At 57.8% G+C, this 14,999-nt stretch overlaps 1 protein-coding gene across 4 annotated transcripts in view; it reads left to right on the top strand.

Annotated features, from left to right (window-relative positions):
* The window catches only part of DPP6 (dipeptidyl peptidase like 6), an 864,911-nt gene that overhangs the window by 824,973 nt on the left and 24,939 nt on the right, over window positions 1-14,999 (top strand). For all 4 annotated transcript variants that reach the window (XM_046020968.1, XM_046020970.1, XM_046020967.1 and 1 more), the window contains exon 17: window positions 7,344-7,391. In XM_046020968.1, coding sequence (XP_045876924.1) covers window positions 7,344-7,391 — 48 coding nt within the window. The remainder of the gene's footprint in view (window positions 1-7,343; window positions 7,392-14,999) is intronic.

Raw genomic sequence — 14,999 nt, 5'->3', positions numbered from 1 at the left:
CGCGGCATGCGTGGAGGAGAGCGTGAGCGTGGGCGAGCGTGAGCGTGAGGCAACGGACACGCACGTACGGAACTGGATGTTGATGTGACACCTCCATGCGGAGAGGAGGTCAGGGTGAAACTTAACGGTGCGGTTTCAGAAGCTTGTCTGAGGTCCTGGATGAGCCCCGACGGGCCACACGCCAGGAGGAGCGGGGGAGGGATCCTCACTCCCTTTGCCCTCGGCTTCCGCGTCAGGCTGCAGACGGACGCCCCTTCTCGGGCAGGTCTCACTGCCCCTCTGCCGCGTGTCCCCGTCTGCATTTCAGAGGGAGGCTCCGGGGTACGTTCCCATCTCCAGAATGGGGTGCGCCGATCTCCCGGCGCGCTGGGAGGCTGAGGCAGGGTCCCTCCGGCACCCAGCACGGCGCCGGGCAGAGAGACGGACCCCCGGCGTGCCAGTAGCCCCCCCCCCCCAGAGCAGACCTTGACACCCTCGTATTCTGCACGGGGACCAGAGAGGGAAAGTTGCGGAGCTGGAACCACCAAGTAACAGGGGCAGCGCGACCGCCAGGGCAGATCTGGCCACGTTCGCCATCGGGGGAGTCAGTTTGCTGACTTCCCAGCCCACGCCTCTGCCCGCCGCGCTCGCCGTGTGGCATCGAAGCCTGCGTCTGTGCACGTCCCTCTTCCCTGCTGGACCCGAGGCCCCGACAGCGAGGACTTTGTCTGTTCTGGCTGCGTCCCCGGGACCTGGCAGTGGGCCTGGCGCATCAGCGGCGTCTCTGTGTACGTTTGTTGACGGGAGCGACAGGCAGAGGAGAAAGAAAGCAGGAGCAGGAGCCGTCAGAAGAGCAGCCGCGGATCAGAGTCCTGCAAGGTCTGCGGCCCGCGGAGCAGAGAGCCAGGCTTTCTGGATTTCCGAGACAACGCTCTGTGCGCGATGGCAGAGCGGCGGTGCCTTGCAGACACGGAATAGCAACGAGCTTCCTACGGTACAGAGCAGCTCCGCTTTGTACGTGAGCTGCTGGGTGTGCGTTAGATTTTTGTGGAAGAAAAGGAAAGAAAACCAGCTTAAATCTCAGTGAAGCCCCTCCAAGGGCTCGTTAGTAAAAGCGTTCTTGTTTAAAACGGGCTCAGGGGTCCCCCCTTCACTCGCAGGCTCCCGCAGAATGCTGCGTATGTGCTCCTGTGTTTGGCACGTCCCTTCGTTTCTTAGAGACGTCTGAGGCGAACCCCAAGCCCGGACTGATCAAAGTGTCATGAGGTTTAAATATTCCAACTCAAGCATCTCCTGCAGTTCTCTATCTCTTAGGAGAAAATTCTTTGTAATTTAGGTGCTTTCCTACATCCTCCCCAATTTTCAGGAGCCTTGTCATCAGAGAAACCTGAAAAACATTTGATAATCTTTTTTTTTTTAAGATTTTATTTGTTTAGGGTGCCTGGGTGGCTCAGTGGGTTAAAGCCTCTGCCTTCGGCTCAGGTCATGATCTCAAGGTCCTGGGATCGAGCCCCGCATCGGGCTCTCTGCTCAGCAGGGAGCCTGCTTCCTCCTCTCTCTGCCTGCTTCTCTGTCTACTTGTGATCTTTGTCAAATAAATAAAATCTTCTAAAAAAAGATTTTATTTATTTATTTGACAGAGAGAAATCACAAGTAGGCAGAGAGAGGGGGGAGCAGGCTCCCTGCTGAGCAGAGAGCCCGATGAGGGTCTCGATCCCACGACACCGGGATCATGACCTGAGCCGAAGGCAGAGGCTTTAACCCACGGAGCACCCAGGCACCCCACCATTTGGGTAACCTTAAAACCCACCTCGGGCTGTGTTTCTAGACCACCCGGCCACGGGAGCCAGCATGCAGGCAGCTGGAGAAAGAGAAGAGGCTCCTGGGTCCCAGCTGGCCGCCGGCCCAGGGGCATGGGCTCCCAGAGGAGGAGCTGACCTTCGGACGGGATCTGGAAGGTTGGATGGGATTCAGTTAGAATCAATAGGTTTAAATTAAACACAGGGGCCGCTTTTTAACTTTTGTGTCCTCTTTAAGTGTAATTCTCGTCTGTTTCGTGTCCACTTGGCTGCTCTGTAGAATATTCTGTAAGATACGGTGATGGCGGCACGGCTGCGATGAGGCTCTCGGGGGAAGGAACACAGTTCAGACCCGCAGACGGAGACAGCTGCCCTTGGCACCAGGAGAAACAGTGGGGCGGGCGATGGCCAAGTGTCCGCAGGGAACGAGAACCTGCATGATGAAACGTAGGGACACAGGATGCTCTCAAGAGATCCTTCCTTAGCCTGATTCAGATTTTCTGCCCTGATAGGTCATGGCCAAGGTTCTGTTCATTACCAAGAATCCATTAGCAAACATCTCGTGTACCGCGCTGACTCCCAGATTCCAGACAGGCCCTGGGTGGACACAGACTGCCGCCCAAGGGTTTCAGAGGGAGTGTATGTGCGTCTGTCCGTCTGCTGTTTGCCGCGGGTGTGGTGGGAGCGTGGTAGGAGCAGTTGCATTTTATTTTATTTATTTATTTGAGAGAGAGCGTGAGAGGGAACAGGGGAGGCGCAGAGGAGAAGCAGGCCCCCGCCGAGCAGGGAGCCCGATGCGGGCCTCGATCCCAGGACCCCGGCATCATGACCGGAGCCGAAACCAGACGCTTCACCGACTGAGCCCCCCAGACGCCCAAGAGCAGTTGCATTTTCAAACTTACAATTCAGTGTGACAGTTGCTACCTTTGGTGGTAACTTTTCGGAGTGACAATTAGAAAGAGCACAGGAGAAGCACCTGCGACAGCCGTCAGAGCTAAATTCTTAAACAGCGCGGGGACAAGCAACAGTGTGACTGCAGCCGGCGGAGGGTCACAGCACACAGTCACACCCACAGTCACACCATCACACCCACACCCACACCCACAATCACACACCATCACACACCATCACACCCCCCCACACACACAGTCACATTCCACAGTCACACTCCATCACACCCACACACACAGTCACACACACACACCATCACACCCACACACACACAGTCACATTCCACAGTCACACTCCACACAGAGTTACATCCACAGTCACACACCATCACACCCACACACACAGTCACACCATCACACCCCCCCACACACAGTCACACCCCCCCCACACACAGTCACATTCCACAGTCACACTCCATCACAGAGTTACATCCACAGTCACACACCATCACACCCACACACACTCACACTCCACAGTCACACCACATGCACACAACGCAGATGTGAAATTAGCATGAAAAGATATCCCACTTCACACAAAATTTGACAAATCTAATTCAAGAAATACCCAGATACAGTATCTTCCTGTCGGAGTGGAAAAAACAAACATTTTTCAGGTGCAATAGACCCCCCCCATACACTGTAGGTTAGAAAGCTGCTGGGGGTGGTGGGCCGCGGTCCCCAGTGTCTCGTGCATACGCCCATCCCCGGACACCCTCCCCGCCACCACGCGACCCCCAGCTCCCCAGAAGGAGAGCCCCTCCCATTCATTGGCCAAAGGCATGAGAGCCAGTGTGACCGACATGCCCAGATGTCGCAGGAGCCCCCGTATGTCTCCCTCACGTGCTGGGCTGAGCCAGCATGTCCCAGACGAGGCCTGGCCCTCCAGCCTGAGTCCCGGAGCAAAGACGCCGCGTAGGCGTAGACTGAGCAGGACTACCCCGGACGCGTTTACCAGGACGTAACATCAGGGAGAAATAAACTTCCACGGTTCGTGAGCACTGAGTGCAGGGGTTTTGTGTTTGAAACCTGCAGCTCATCAGGTGAAAGCTGACCGTAAGAACTTCCAACACAGTGTTGCCTCGCTGGTAACTCACTCACCTGGCAGACAGTTTTCGCTACGGGTGCAAGGAGTATGAGGGTTTCCCGCAACACAGTTTACAGTAACAAAAAACAGAAGGTAACAGCCTCCATTTCCATCAGGAGGGAAGGCACCAAAGAAATGACCATTTGGCCATACAGGGGCATATTATACATCTGTTAGAAATGGTTTCCAGGGGCGCCCGGGTGGCTCAGTGGGTTAAGGCTCTGCCTTTGGCTCAGGTCATGATCTCTGGGTCCTGGGATCAAGTCCCGCATTGGGCTCTCTGCTCAGTGGGGAGCCTGCTTCCCCCTCTCTGCCTCTCCGCCTACTTGCCTCTCCGCCTACTTGTGATCTCTGTCTGTCAAATAAAATCATTTTTTTAAAAAGAGAAAAGACATGGTTTCACAGCTTTTAAAAACTCTTTCCGTAATTGCACATCACAGCATCGGCCGTTCTGCACGTTGCATTTTCAGGCAGCAGTGTGTTTCCCATTTTTTCCATGTCGGTAGGTGTGTGATTGCTCACTCGGGTGCCCTCTCATCTTGTCTGTGCGAATACCCTGCATGTAAGCCCCCACCCCGCTCACGGGGGCCGGGCCACGGTTGCCGCCCAGAACGGTCTAGGGCGAGCCTCCTCGTGTGCGTGTGCAGGGACGTGTACGAGGCAGTCCAGCCCTCCAGCTGCCCGGCGGGGCTCAGGTCGCAGAGCCGTGCTGACTCGTGCGGCAAACGCGAGCTCCCACCGTGTAGCCTTGCCCTCCAGCTCTGGGTTCCACTGTGGGACCTGAGCTAGGGCTATGAACACCACCACGAGCCACAAAGACCTTCTGAGTGTGCAGGGGTCTCAAGGAACAGTCGTCCCTGGGAGGGGAGCAGACCGCCCTCAAGTCTGTGTTCGATGCTTCACTAAAAAAAAAAAACAACAAATAAAACTAAGGCAAGAGGATGCAAACTTAAGATTTGATCAAGCTGCCAGCTCACCTGTCAGGGTTTCTATGTTATTTGACTCTGTTTAGTGCATCTGTTCTCGTGTGCGTGTGACCATGCAGAAGCGTCTTTGGACTTCACAGGACTCAGGTCACTTCTGGGAAGCGAGGTCAGCAGGGTGTTGCCCCGTCACTCCTTTCTTTAGGGTTTGCATTCCTTTAAGAAACCGATATCACGTTCATGAATTTGGAACCCTGAAAAGGAATAAAATAAAATGAAATGCAAAAAAAAAAAAAAATTGAGGAGGGCTGAGTTTCTGACTGTATGGAGGAGATGAAAGGCTTCACAGTCTCAGAACCTGTGTTTTCTCGTCTGTAAAAATACAGTTAGAAGCTACTTTGTAGGGCTGCCGTGAGGATGATGAATTATTCAGGGTCCGCCTCCCGCAGAGCGCCTTTACATAGTGGGAGCTAAATAAATAATAATTGTTTACATTATTAATAAAAGTGTAGGATACGCTCTGTTTGCAAATTTACTCGCCCTGAAATGCACAGAGAAAATAGATGTAGTTTCTTCATTTCTCAGTAAGTGGTCTGTCCTTCCGCATGAGCTCCCCGCGGGGAAGGACGGATCTTCCAGCCAGGAAACTTAGTTTGATTCAATAATTTACATGCGCAGCCGGCATCTCAATCCCTTGCCCTAAGTGCTGTCTCTTCAGATTTAAACACCTGGACTCTCGGGTCCGTGCTGCCCGCCCCCTGGGGAGATAGCGTCAGATTTAGCCAATAAAAATGCAGGCCACCCCATTACATTTAATTCCAGGTAAACAACTTTTTTTTTTTTTTTTTGGTGGTAAGTCCCAAATACTGCATGGGACACGTTCATACTAAAACAAAACAAAACACCGTATTGTTTATCTGAAATTCACACGTAACCAGATACGCTGCGTTTCCTTTGGGCAATCCTATCTAGTGGGTGAATGGGGAAAGGGGGCATGCGGTGGCGGGAGATAAGGCCCCGGGCCCCCCGGACTTCGGATGTACACGGGGCAGGGTCCGGGTCCAGTCCCTGGGCTGTGGACAGGCTCTGAGGTCCACGGCTGGTGCGACCCACAGTCTGTCTCTCAGCTTAGCCAGGGCCTGGCCGGACCAGCCCCATTCGATGGCTCCTCCGTGGCCCATGTTCTTTGCGCCCCGGATTGGGACCTCCACTTGGTAGCCACTGCAGTGGGGTCGCTAAGCCCTCAGAATAGTAGGATCCTAGGCAGGTCCCTGGCTCTCAACGGAGCCACTGGTCAGGCAGCCCCAGGGAAGCAGGCGTGAAGTTACAATGAGCCCAGCGAAGTTCAGCACCAGCCAGCCCTCTCCCCAGACAGTACGTGTCCTCCAGCTCAGACGTGGCCATGAGCTCAGAGTGTCCCCGAGTCCCCAGCCAGCAGCCCCCTGGCCACGGTGCCCCTGCCATGGACCTTCCTCCCTCTGCCTTCCTGCGTCCCGTGTTCTCTCTCTGCCTCCACCATCCCCAGTCCCCCAGGGCCAAGGGGCAGGCATCCCCTGCTCCTCCCAGAGGCTCCGTGGCCACCGCTCAGCACACACTGCACGGATATGTGATCACCAGCTGTATTCCGGACACTAGCAGGAGCGGCGGTGGGAAAGACAGCACTTCTCGGTCTTACACCTGGTGCCGCTGAAGACAAGGACAGTGAGCAAACACAGAAAACCCCTGTGCTAAGGTCCCGGTGGTGTCCCGGAACGGGAAAGGGAGCTCTCCAAAGGGGGAGGAAGCAGGGACTGGTAGGGACTGGTGGCGTGGTCGAGGAGGCTCCCGTCAGGCAGGTGGAGAAGGCGTCAGCAGAGACTTGACTGAAGGAAACGAGCAAGCCTGCCAGGGTCTGGGGCAGAGGGAGCGATGGGTGTCCCTGCAGAACCTGGCCAGGCCTGGCCGGATGGAACGGAGTGAACTCGCGAAGGGAGTAGAGCGGAGGTCGGAACGATCGCCTGCCTCTAGCATACGTTCACAGTGGTCCAGAAAATAATTTGGAAAGTCCCTTTTGCTTCCTGGATGCTCTCCTTGCTCAAGAGACTAAGGACGTTTGACCACGGCCCGAAGCCACGGAGCCCCCTTTGCCTGGAGCCCGCCCTTCCCTCACCCCTCCAGTCTCCCCCACGGCCTCGGAGTCGGGAAGCCGACATAAGGCAGGGGTGGACACACGGCCAGACCTCCGCACAAGAACCCTGCTGGCTGGTCAGTGTTTGCGAAGCATCCCAAGAGGCCAGCAGAGAGGCCGACCTCTCTGGGAGGAACCTGTCCAGGACGCCCCTGGAGTGTCCCTCCCTCGGACATGCGGCCCCGCCTGGGATTGGCGTCAGCACAGGGACCATGGAGCGAGGGGGAAGTGAACCCCGAGATGCTGTTTGGGTATTTCTGAAGTGTGAATATAGGAGTTTGAATCGGGTCCGTTGGGATACTAAGGGCACGAAGTTAGGCAGGCAGGGTCCTGGGCACACGCGTGTGCAAGCGGGAAGGGAGGCTGGATGCTCCTGTGTTTCAGAGGAACTAACGGCCTTCTTTCTGTTTCTTCTCCGGCTTCTCTCTACCCACTCAGGGCCTGGAGTCCCCACGGTGACAGTGCACAACACGACCGATAAGAGAAGTAAGTGCCTTTTGCTCTTTTCTGGAATCTTCCTGCGCCGTGGGAGAAAGGAAGCCCGAGTTGTGGGGCAGAATCCAGGCGCGTGCTCCTATTTGGAGACACAGATGGCGCGTCCTAGCAGTTCAAAGCGACCCCCACAATGGCCAGTGTTGGTCAGTTGGTCAGAGCCACGAAGCCAAAAGATGAGCTGAGGCCTGGAGGCCCCTGCAGCCGTGCATGGCCCCGTCCACACCCCAAGCTCTGCAGTCTGGGCCTCCACGGGGGTCAAGGCTCCAAGGGCACTTGGAGCTTCGTCTGCCCTTGTGGGTGGGGGACACCTTCACGGCACAAGGGGCCTTCCCTGGGGGGCCTCCCAGCACATTTTTGCTTGAAGGGACCCCAGGCAAGTTGACACGCACACCCTTGAGTTTAGTACTCGTGTAATTCAGGCGCATCCCATCCCAGGCAGACCCCCGTAAAGCTGGGAGTGAAGAGAACATGCCCTCGCACCTCTTTCCTGGTCTTCCTCAACCCTGTCCGCAAGGAACCCCACTGCCTCCTTCCTCCCGACCCCCGACTCCTTCCCACGGTGGTACCACCGGCCCGGCAGGACCCTGCTCTGCCTTCTAGCGGAAAGTCAGACCTCAGGCTCCGAAGGCAGCGGTCACTCTGCCCTCCCCTTGAATATCAAGGCAGCCGGGTGTCCGTGACTCTGATTCCGGCCCCGGGGTCAGGCGTCGAGCGCAGCTGGCATGCAGCGGTGAGGGAGGGTGGAAGGCGGAGTCTCCCATGTTCTATTTTTAAAAAAATTTTTTAAAGATTTTATTTATTTATTGGACAGAGAGAGAGATCACAAGTAGGCAGAGAAGCAGGCAGAGAGAGAGGAAGGGAAGCAGGCTCCCTGCTGAACAGAGCGCCCGATGCGGGCCTCGATCCCAGGACCCTGAGATCATGACCTGAGCCAAAGGCAGAGGCTTAAACCACTGAGCCACCCAGGTGCCCGGAAGCACATTTTAAAAAAAGATTTTATTTATTTATTGGACAGAGAGAGATCACAGGTAGGCAGAGAGGCAGGCAGAGAGAGAGGAGGAAGTAGGCTCCCTGCGGAGCAGAGAGCCCGATGCGGGGCTCCATCCTAGGACCCTGGGATCATGCCCTGAGCCAAAGGCAGATGCTTTAACCCATTGAGCCACCCAGGTGCCCCTCCCGTTTTCTATTTAGACGCTGGGAGAAAGTGGCAGAAGTGTTCCAAAGTAGATAAAACAGATTGATTTAAAGAGAGTATTTAGAGAAGAATCCCAAATGATGACCGTAGTCCAGTAATTACTGGAGACTCAAAAGTAAAAGAGAAACCAGAAATAGATTTTTTAAATCACTGAAAATGCAAAAAAAGTCCAGAAAAGGGCTGTCGGATGGATACGAGACCCACTTAGAACACTTGCGTGGCCATCAGGGGGGCAGAATGGGGGGCGCTGGCTGCCTGTTGTCCTCTCAGAGGTGCAGTGTTCTGGGCACCGCAGTGCCCGGCCATGGGCCTCGTCTCCAGCACCACTGGTGAGCCTTCTGGGAGCCTGTGAGGTCAGGGGTCTGGGCCATGTGCCCCATAGGGTCGGGGTGTGACCCGATTATCAGGGCTACACCCCACCCAGCCACAGGCTGCCCACTCTGGTGGGCACGGGGGCTTGGAGAGTCCTGGGGAGGCTGCCCGAGGGGTTGGGCCGGACGCCCACCTCAAGGCAGGCCTCTGTGGGGTCGACAGACACAGCCGGGCATGACAGCTGTTTTTTAAAAAGTGTTCATGCTCGAATCTCTTTCGCAATGATTTTTCACTTTGAAACATGGAAATATTTCAAAAAGCCTCAACTGGAACATCTTTTCGTCTGAAGAGAACGTGTCCTACTCACTTAGAGGACTTGTTAAAGTGTAAGAATTATAGAGAGAGTGTGTGTGTGTTTATACAGCTGAGTACCCGCCATCAGAAAGAAAGACACCTTGCCATCTGCAACGACGTGGATGGAACTGGAGGGTGTTGTGCGACGTGAAATACGTCCATCTGAGAAAGACAACGATCGTACAATCGCCCTGACATGTGGACTTGAAGAAACAAGACAGGATCACAGGGGAAGGGAGGGAAGGATAAAATGAGATGAAAGCAGAGAGGGACACACCGTGAGAGGCTGTTCGCTCCAGGAAACAAGCTGCGGGCTGCTGGGGGGAAGGGGCGGGGGAGGGGGTCGCTGGGGAGGGGCATCGAGGGGGGCCCGTGATGGAACGAGCACTGGGCGTTACTTGCTACTGAAGAATGACTGAATTCTACCCTGGGAACAAACACACAAACAAACAAAGTACATAGAAAATGTCCTGATATTTCATGAAGTTTTTTCCTTCTTAAAAATCTGTGGTCTCATGCGCACCGAATGGGCTGTGTGGTCGGTGTCCTCGCCGGACGCTGCCCCATGCTGCAGAGGGGGTCACTCTGGGGGGGGGCTGGGTACGGTGTCCGTGGGACGCTAGGCCGTGTTTTCGAAATGTCCCATGAATTTATGATTCTTTCAAAACGAACAGCCTTTTTTTTTAAATCTATAGTAAAAAACACAAAACTATTTCTAGGCGCTTTTCCCCCCCCTCGTTTAAGGAAACTAGGTGTGGCTGTTTGGAAAGCCATTCGCTTCAACCCTCTGACTTGCTCCGTTGGAGGAGGCTGTTAGGGATCCGTCCACATCAGGGGTGACGCAGCGTCTGCGTCTGGAGAGGCCTTGTGCCCGGTAGCCACACGCGGGTCCGGCCGCGATCACACGTCACGTCCGGGGCTGCTGGGGGCCAGGAGCGCGAGCCCGGGGTGCGAGGCCCAGTGCCCGCTTGTCCTCGGGCTCCTGTGGGCTGCCGAGGAACGCTGGCCTTCGTCTTATGTGCCCCCCACATAATGACATGGGCTGTTTATCCTCTTCATGAAATGGGGCAGTGTGCGCGCGGGTGTCCCGCACTGTGAGAGCATCTGGGAAGAATTCGCCCCGTGCCCGCCAGCGCAGGCAGCCGGGGACAGCTCTCGGTCCAAGAGGTCCCCCGATTCTGTGGGGAAACCAAGGGACCCCCTTGTCACCGGGTTGGTGGCTGGCTGTGACTACCCCTCCGCCCGGTCAGCCCCCTGAGTCTGGGGCTTGTAGTTGTCCGTATTCTGGGGGGACCCCTGAAAAGAGGTTCTTGAGAAAAGCATTTCACTGTTTGGGGTTCAGGGGTCAGGGTTGCTGGTGATTCTGGGGGCGGGGGGCATGGAACGGGAAGCGGAAGGATTCTGCCCCAGCCTGCCATTGGCCCGCGTGGGGGCATCGGGGCACCTCCCGTGAAGGTGACAGGGTGCTGCCAGGGACGTGCTGAGTTACGGGGAGCCGGACGGCATCTGGGCCGCACGGGGATGCAGTGTCCTCTCCGACCATGCGTCCTCGCAAGCCTGGGCGCCCACGTGCGGAACCTGGCTTTCCCACGCCTGAGCCTCGCTCCGGGGGAGCTCATCGACCTGCCCGTTGCGCGTCTCTGGTTCTCACCACAGCCCAGGGTTTTCAGGAACGCGCATGCAGGCCCCCGTGGTGGACACAGAATGACTCCGTGGTTGAGCTTCGGTGGGGGGGTCCGCCCCCCAGGAGCAGAAGAGGTGTGGGCCAGGGTCGGATTTCCACTCGGACATGTGGCTGGAGGGGAGGCCAACAGGCTCCCGGCTGCCCATGGCCCCCGACACAGGGCCCACGGCCGGCCCACACATCCATCCCCGTGGGTCAGGACGTCAGGCCCGCACGACGGCTCCTTTTCACGCGTGAGAATCTCGGGCGTCCCTGGGATCCGGCTGCTGTCGCGAACTGCCCTGCAGAAGACGGCCTGCGCTGCTCCCTGCGTGCGCCCTGTCTGCCACAGCCCGCCCTCCCCGCCCCTGCACGCGTGTCCTCCTGTCCTTTCCACCCTCGAGCAGCTTCGGGGCCGGACGACAGAGCAGGGTGACGTAGGGGGTCCCAGTGACTGCGCCAGTGCGGGCTTCCTGTGAGCGCCAGGGTCACAGCCTCCGACTCCCCATCTTCCTCTTGCCAGTCCCGGCCCTGCACCGTGCCCATGCCCCGTGCCCATGCCCCGTGCCCATGCCCCGCGTCCTGCTGGCTGCACAGAATGCCGGAAATAACGCTCCTGCCGGCTCCGTGCCCCTCGGGTAAAACCAGGAGCCCGTGGCTGGTGCTGACAGCCGCTGGGAGCGCCGCCCCGGAACCTGAGTGCGCATCCCCCAGAAACGTGTGCCGTCGCAGCCCCAGAGGCCGCAGGTTCAAGGTCAGGATGGGGGCAGGGCGACTGGGTTCTGAGGCTGTGAGGGAGGCGGTCCCCCAGCTCCCGGTGGCGGCTGTCAACCATGCTGGCATTCCTGGACGAGCACAAGGGTCACCGTTCCTCGTCGCACGGCCTCCTCGTGTGCGGCCTTGTGTCCAAATGTCCCCTTCAAAGGACACCAGTCAGTCATGCTGGATTAGGACCCTCACGGCCTCGGCCCAACTTGTTTCTGCTGCAAAGACTCTGATTCCAAATACGGCCACCGTCAGAGGTTCTGGGGCGAGGACGTCAGCATGTTTGAGGGACACAATTCGACATAAGACACAGCAGAACGAGGGTTCGAAATGTGCTCCCGTGAAACCCAGGTCGTGGGATCCTTGTCGCTGTCCCGGAGGAAGCCCATCACCATCGCCCCCGCTTCTGGCCACGTGGGCGGGAAGAAAGAAAAGAAGGTTGTGTGGGATTTGTTGCATCGAGGCCCAGCGGTGGTCGGCGTCCTTTCCAGCACACGGGATTCCCTCGCGGGGACCCACCGGGATGCCAGAGAGGCCCCAGAAGGAGGGGGACAGCCCGGTGGGTTCCAGCAGCCACTGTCACACCAGGAAGGTCTAGGACACAACAGGCTGCCTCTGCCCGTCCCCAAGAGGGGAGTGACCGAGGGCGGACTTACTTGCCATTTCTGTTCAGATCGCTCGGCCTGAGCCAGCCGAGCTGCCTGTGGAGGTGCTCTCCGGAGGCCCAGAGGGCAGACAGGAGTGCCCAGTGCCAGAGGGGTCCCTACGAGGGCGTGGACCCCACCCCACCGAGGAGGGTTCCCTGACTGCGGCAGGAGGACCAGGGCCCAGCCGGGGGGTGCGGGAAGTGGGGAGGAGAGGTGCCACGGCGCGGATCCAGCAGGGGACCCAGCACGGGGGAGAGGGAGGCTTGGGACCCACCCCTACCTGCACTCGTGAGCCCGGAGTCTGCAGAGGGCACAGAAGACAGAACCGTCCTAACAGACCTAAGCACGCAGGAGAAGCCGTGGAGGCCCCTGTTTAGTGCCCGGCGAGAGTGAGGTGGGAGTTCTGGGTGTTTATCAAACCCGGAGTCACGGTCTCCGAGACCTGAAGGGAGTCATGAGCCTTCATCGAGGCTCCGAGAAAATCGACTGTCGTCCTTCTAATCTGGTGGGGATTTGAGATTTGGGTTATCTTTGTGTTTTCTTTATTTTTTTAAATATTTTATTTATTTATTTGACAGACAGAGATCACAAGCAGGCAGAGAGGCAGGCAGAGAGAGGAGGAAGCAGGCTCCCCGCGGAGCAGAGAGCCAGATGCGGGGCTCGATCCCAGGACCCTGAGATCATGACCGAGCCGAAGGCAGAGGTTCAACCCACTGAGCCACCCAGGCGCCCTGTGATTTTTTTTTTTTTTAAGTCCTCATTTCCCCCACTCCGCTGTGGGAATTCCCAGGTTACAAGTGACCTCGGTGTGGAGGAGTGGGACGGACGAGGGCCGAGTGGTGTTTATTTAACTCACTGGGCCTGGGGTTGCTGTGCATATGGGGCTCACCGCAGGGAAGAAGGGAAACCCGTTTCATTCTGGGGGTCTGAGATTTGGGAGTGAAAAGATATTAGATGACAAAGGACGGAACGTCTTCATTCCAAGGCTGGAAGGTGCAGGTTGTTCCGGGCACAGCACCTTCTGGAGGGCCTTCCTCATGCCCCGGGTACGGTGGTCTGGGGAGTCTGTGCCCGCCCCTCAGGCTCCCTCCGTCTGGGATCGCTGCCGTCACCTCCGTCCCCCATGTCCTCAGCAGACGCCAGACGCACGGCCTCGCGGGTCAGACGCGACACGCCACTCCCGAGGGCTGTGGCGGTCACAGGGACGGTGGAAAGGCGCACGACGCAGTTTCTACTCCTCACCGATAACCCGTGAGGAGGACCCGGCTCCACGTCGCAAGACGAAACACTGAGGCTCTCGGATTGCAGAAATAACCAACGGCTAACACACTGTTTCTCCTGGAATTCTGATGCGCCAAGAGCAAAACATCTGAATTTTCTCAGAAGAGAGAAAAGAAGGAAGGAAGGAAGGCAGAGAAACAGCGAACCGCAGTGCGCTCCGATTTTTTTTAAAGATGGGGTCAAATGTTCGGATTTTTCAGGTCACGAAGTCAGTGAACGTGGACAGAAGCCGGCGGTGCGGGCTTCACGCGGGTGTTGGGACGTGCAAATGAGTCTGGAGCAGGAGACCCAAACCCTGGCAGCCCCCGGCCCCTGCCCCTTCCGGAGGGAGACAGTGTGGACGGGTGGGGGTCTTCCTGGGACATGACAGCTGGACACTGCCGGCCAGGGCACACAGCAGAGCCTGCGCCCGGAGTTCCAGCCTCTGGTTCTGTTGTGTCCTTGTCATCGTCTGAACCAGATTCTCCGAGCACAGCCCCCAAATCTACCCCGCGTTAGTCTGCCTCAGCGCCGAGTCCCTCGCTGTGTTTAAACCTCATGCGTCGGGAAGGCCGTGCTGCCTGCTGTGTGGACGGAGATGGGTCGTGGGGCTGCGTGCACGCGGCAGTGACAGGAGGGCCCCCGGCTCCCGGGAAGGTGGCTTTTGGGCACCTTTTGGCTGTGGGAAGCCTGGTCTGCCAGCAAGCGTGCGGCCTGTGCTCTTGGCAGCTCCGGGCCCCGAGGACAGAAGCTTCAGGAACGATGCTGGTCCACTGGAGAGAGGCCCCGGCCGGGTCAGGGCCGGTCGGCACAGCCCCGCCAGCCCCGCTCTGCCGTGTGAAATGACTGTTTCAGAATTCTCTGTCCTTTCCCGTCCTCCCCGCTGACCCCAGCACCACCCCGGGGATACGTGACTTCTTTCCCTTCAGAAAATCTGACCTTGCGAGCAGAGCCCATCTTCGCAGATGTGACTCTGAATTATTTAGAAGCCGTTTCCCCAAGAGCGTAATTATGGCTGCGACCCACGTGCGCTCGTCTGGGGCGTGGGCATTTGTACCACTTAGGTGCCGGGACAGAAGAACCACAAAACCACAGTGACTGCGTGGCTGGTCTTACCGTGGGGAGGCCGTACGGCTCGGCTCCCCGGACGCGCCGTCCAGGCCGCGGCCCAGCTGCTAGAGGCCCGGACACGTCGGCGGGGCGAGGAGCCCCCACCACGGGGCGTGACCTGCGGCGCTCGCTCCTGCATCTGTCCTTCCCACCGACACAGAAAAGGGCGGCCCCTGCCTTTGTCCTCGCAGGTCGGCTGCCCATTGGCCTCTGGCAGATTCCGGCCCCATCTCCCCGAGTGCGGCCAAGTGGGGGCCCCACAGTGCGGTGAGCAGCAGGGTCTGGGGCAGCCC

This window comes from Meles meles, chromosome 10 (genome assembly GCF_922984935.1).
Source record: "Meles meles chromosome 10, mMelMel3.1 paternal haplotype, whole genome shotgun sequence".
Lineage (NCBI taxonomy): Eukaryota > Metazoa > Chordata > Mammalia > Carnivora > Mustelidae > Meles > Meles meles.
Note: the sequence above shows the minus strand (reverse complement) of the source record. Positions and strands in the feature narration are given on the sequence as shown.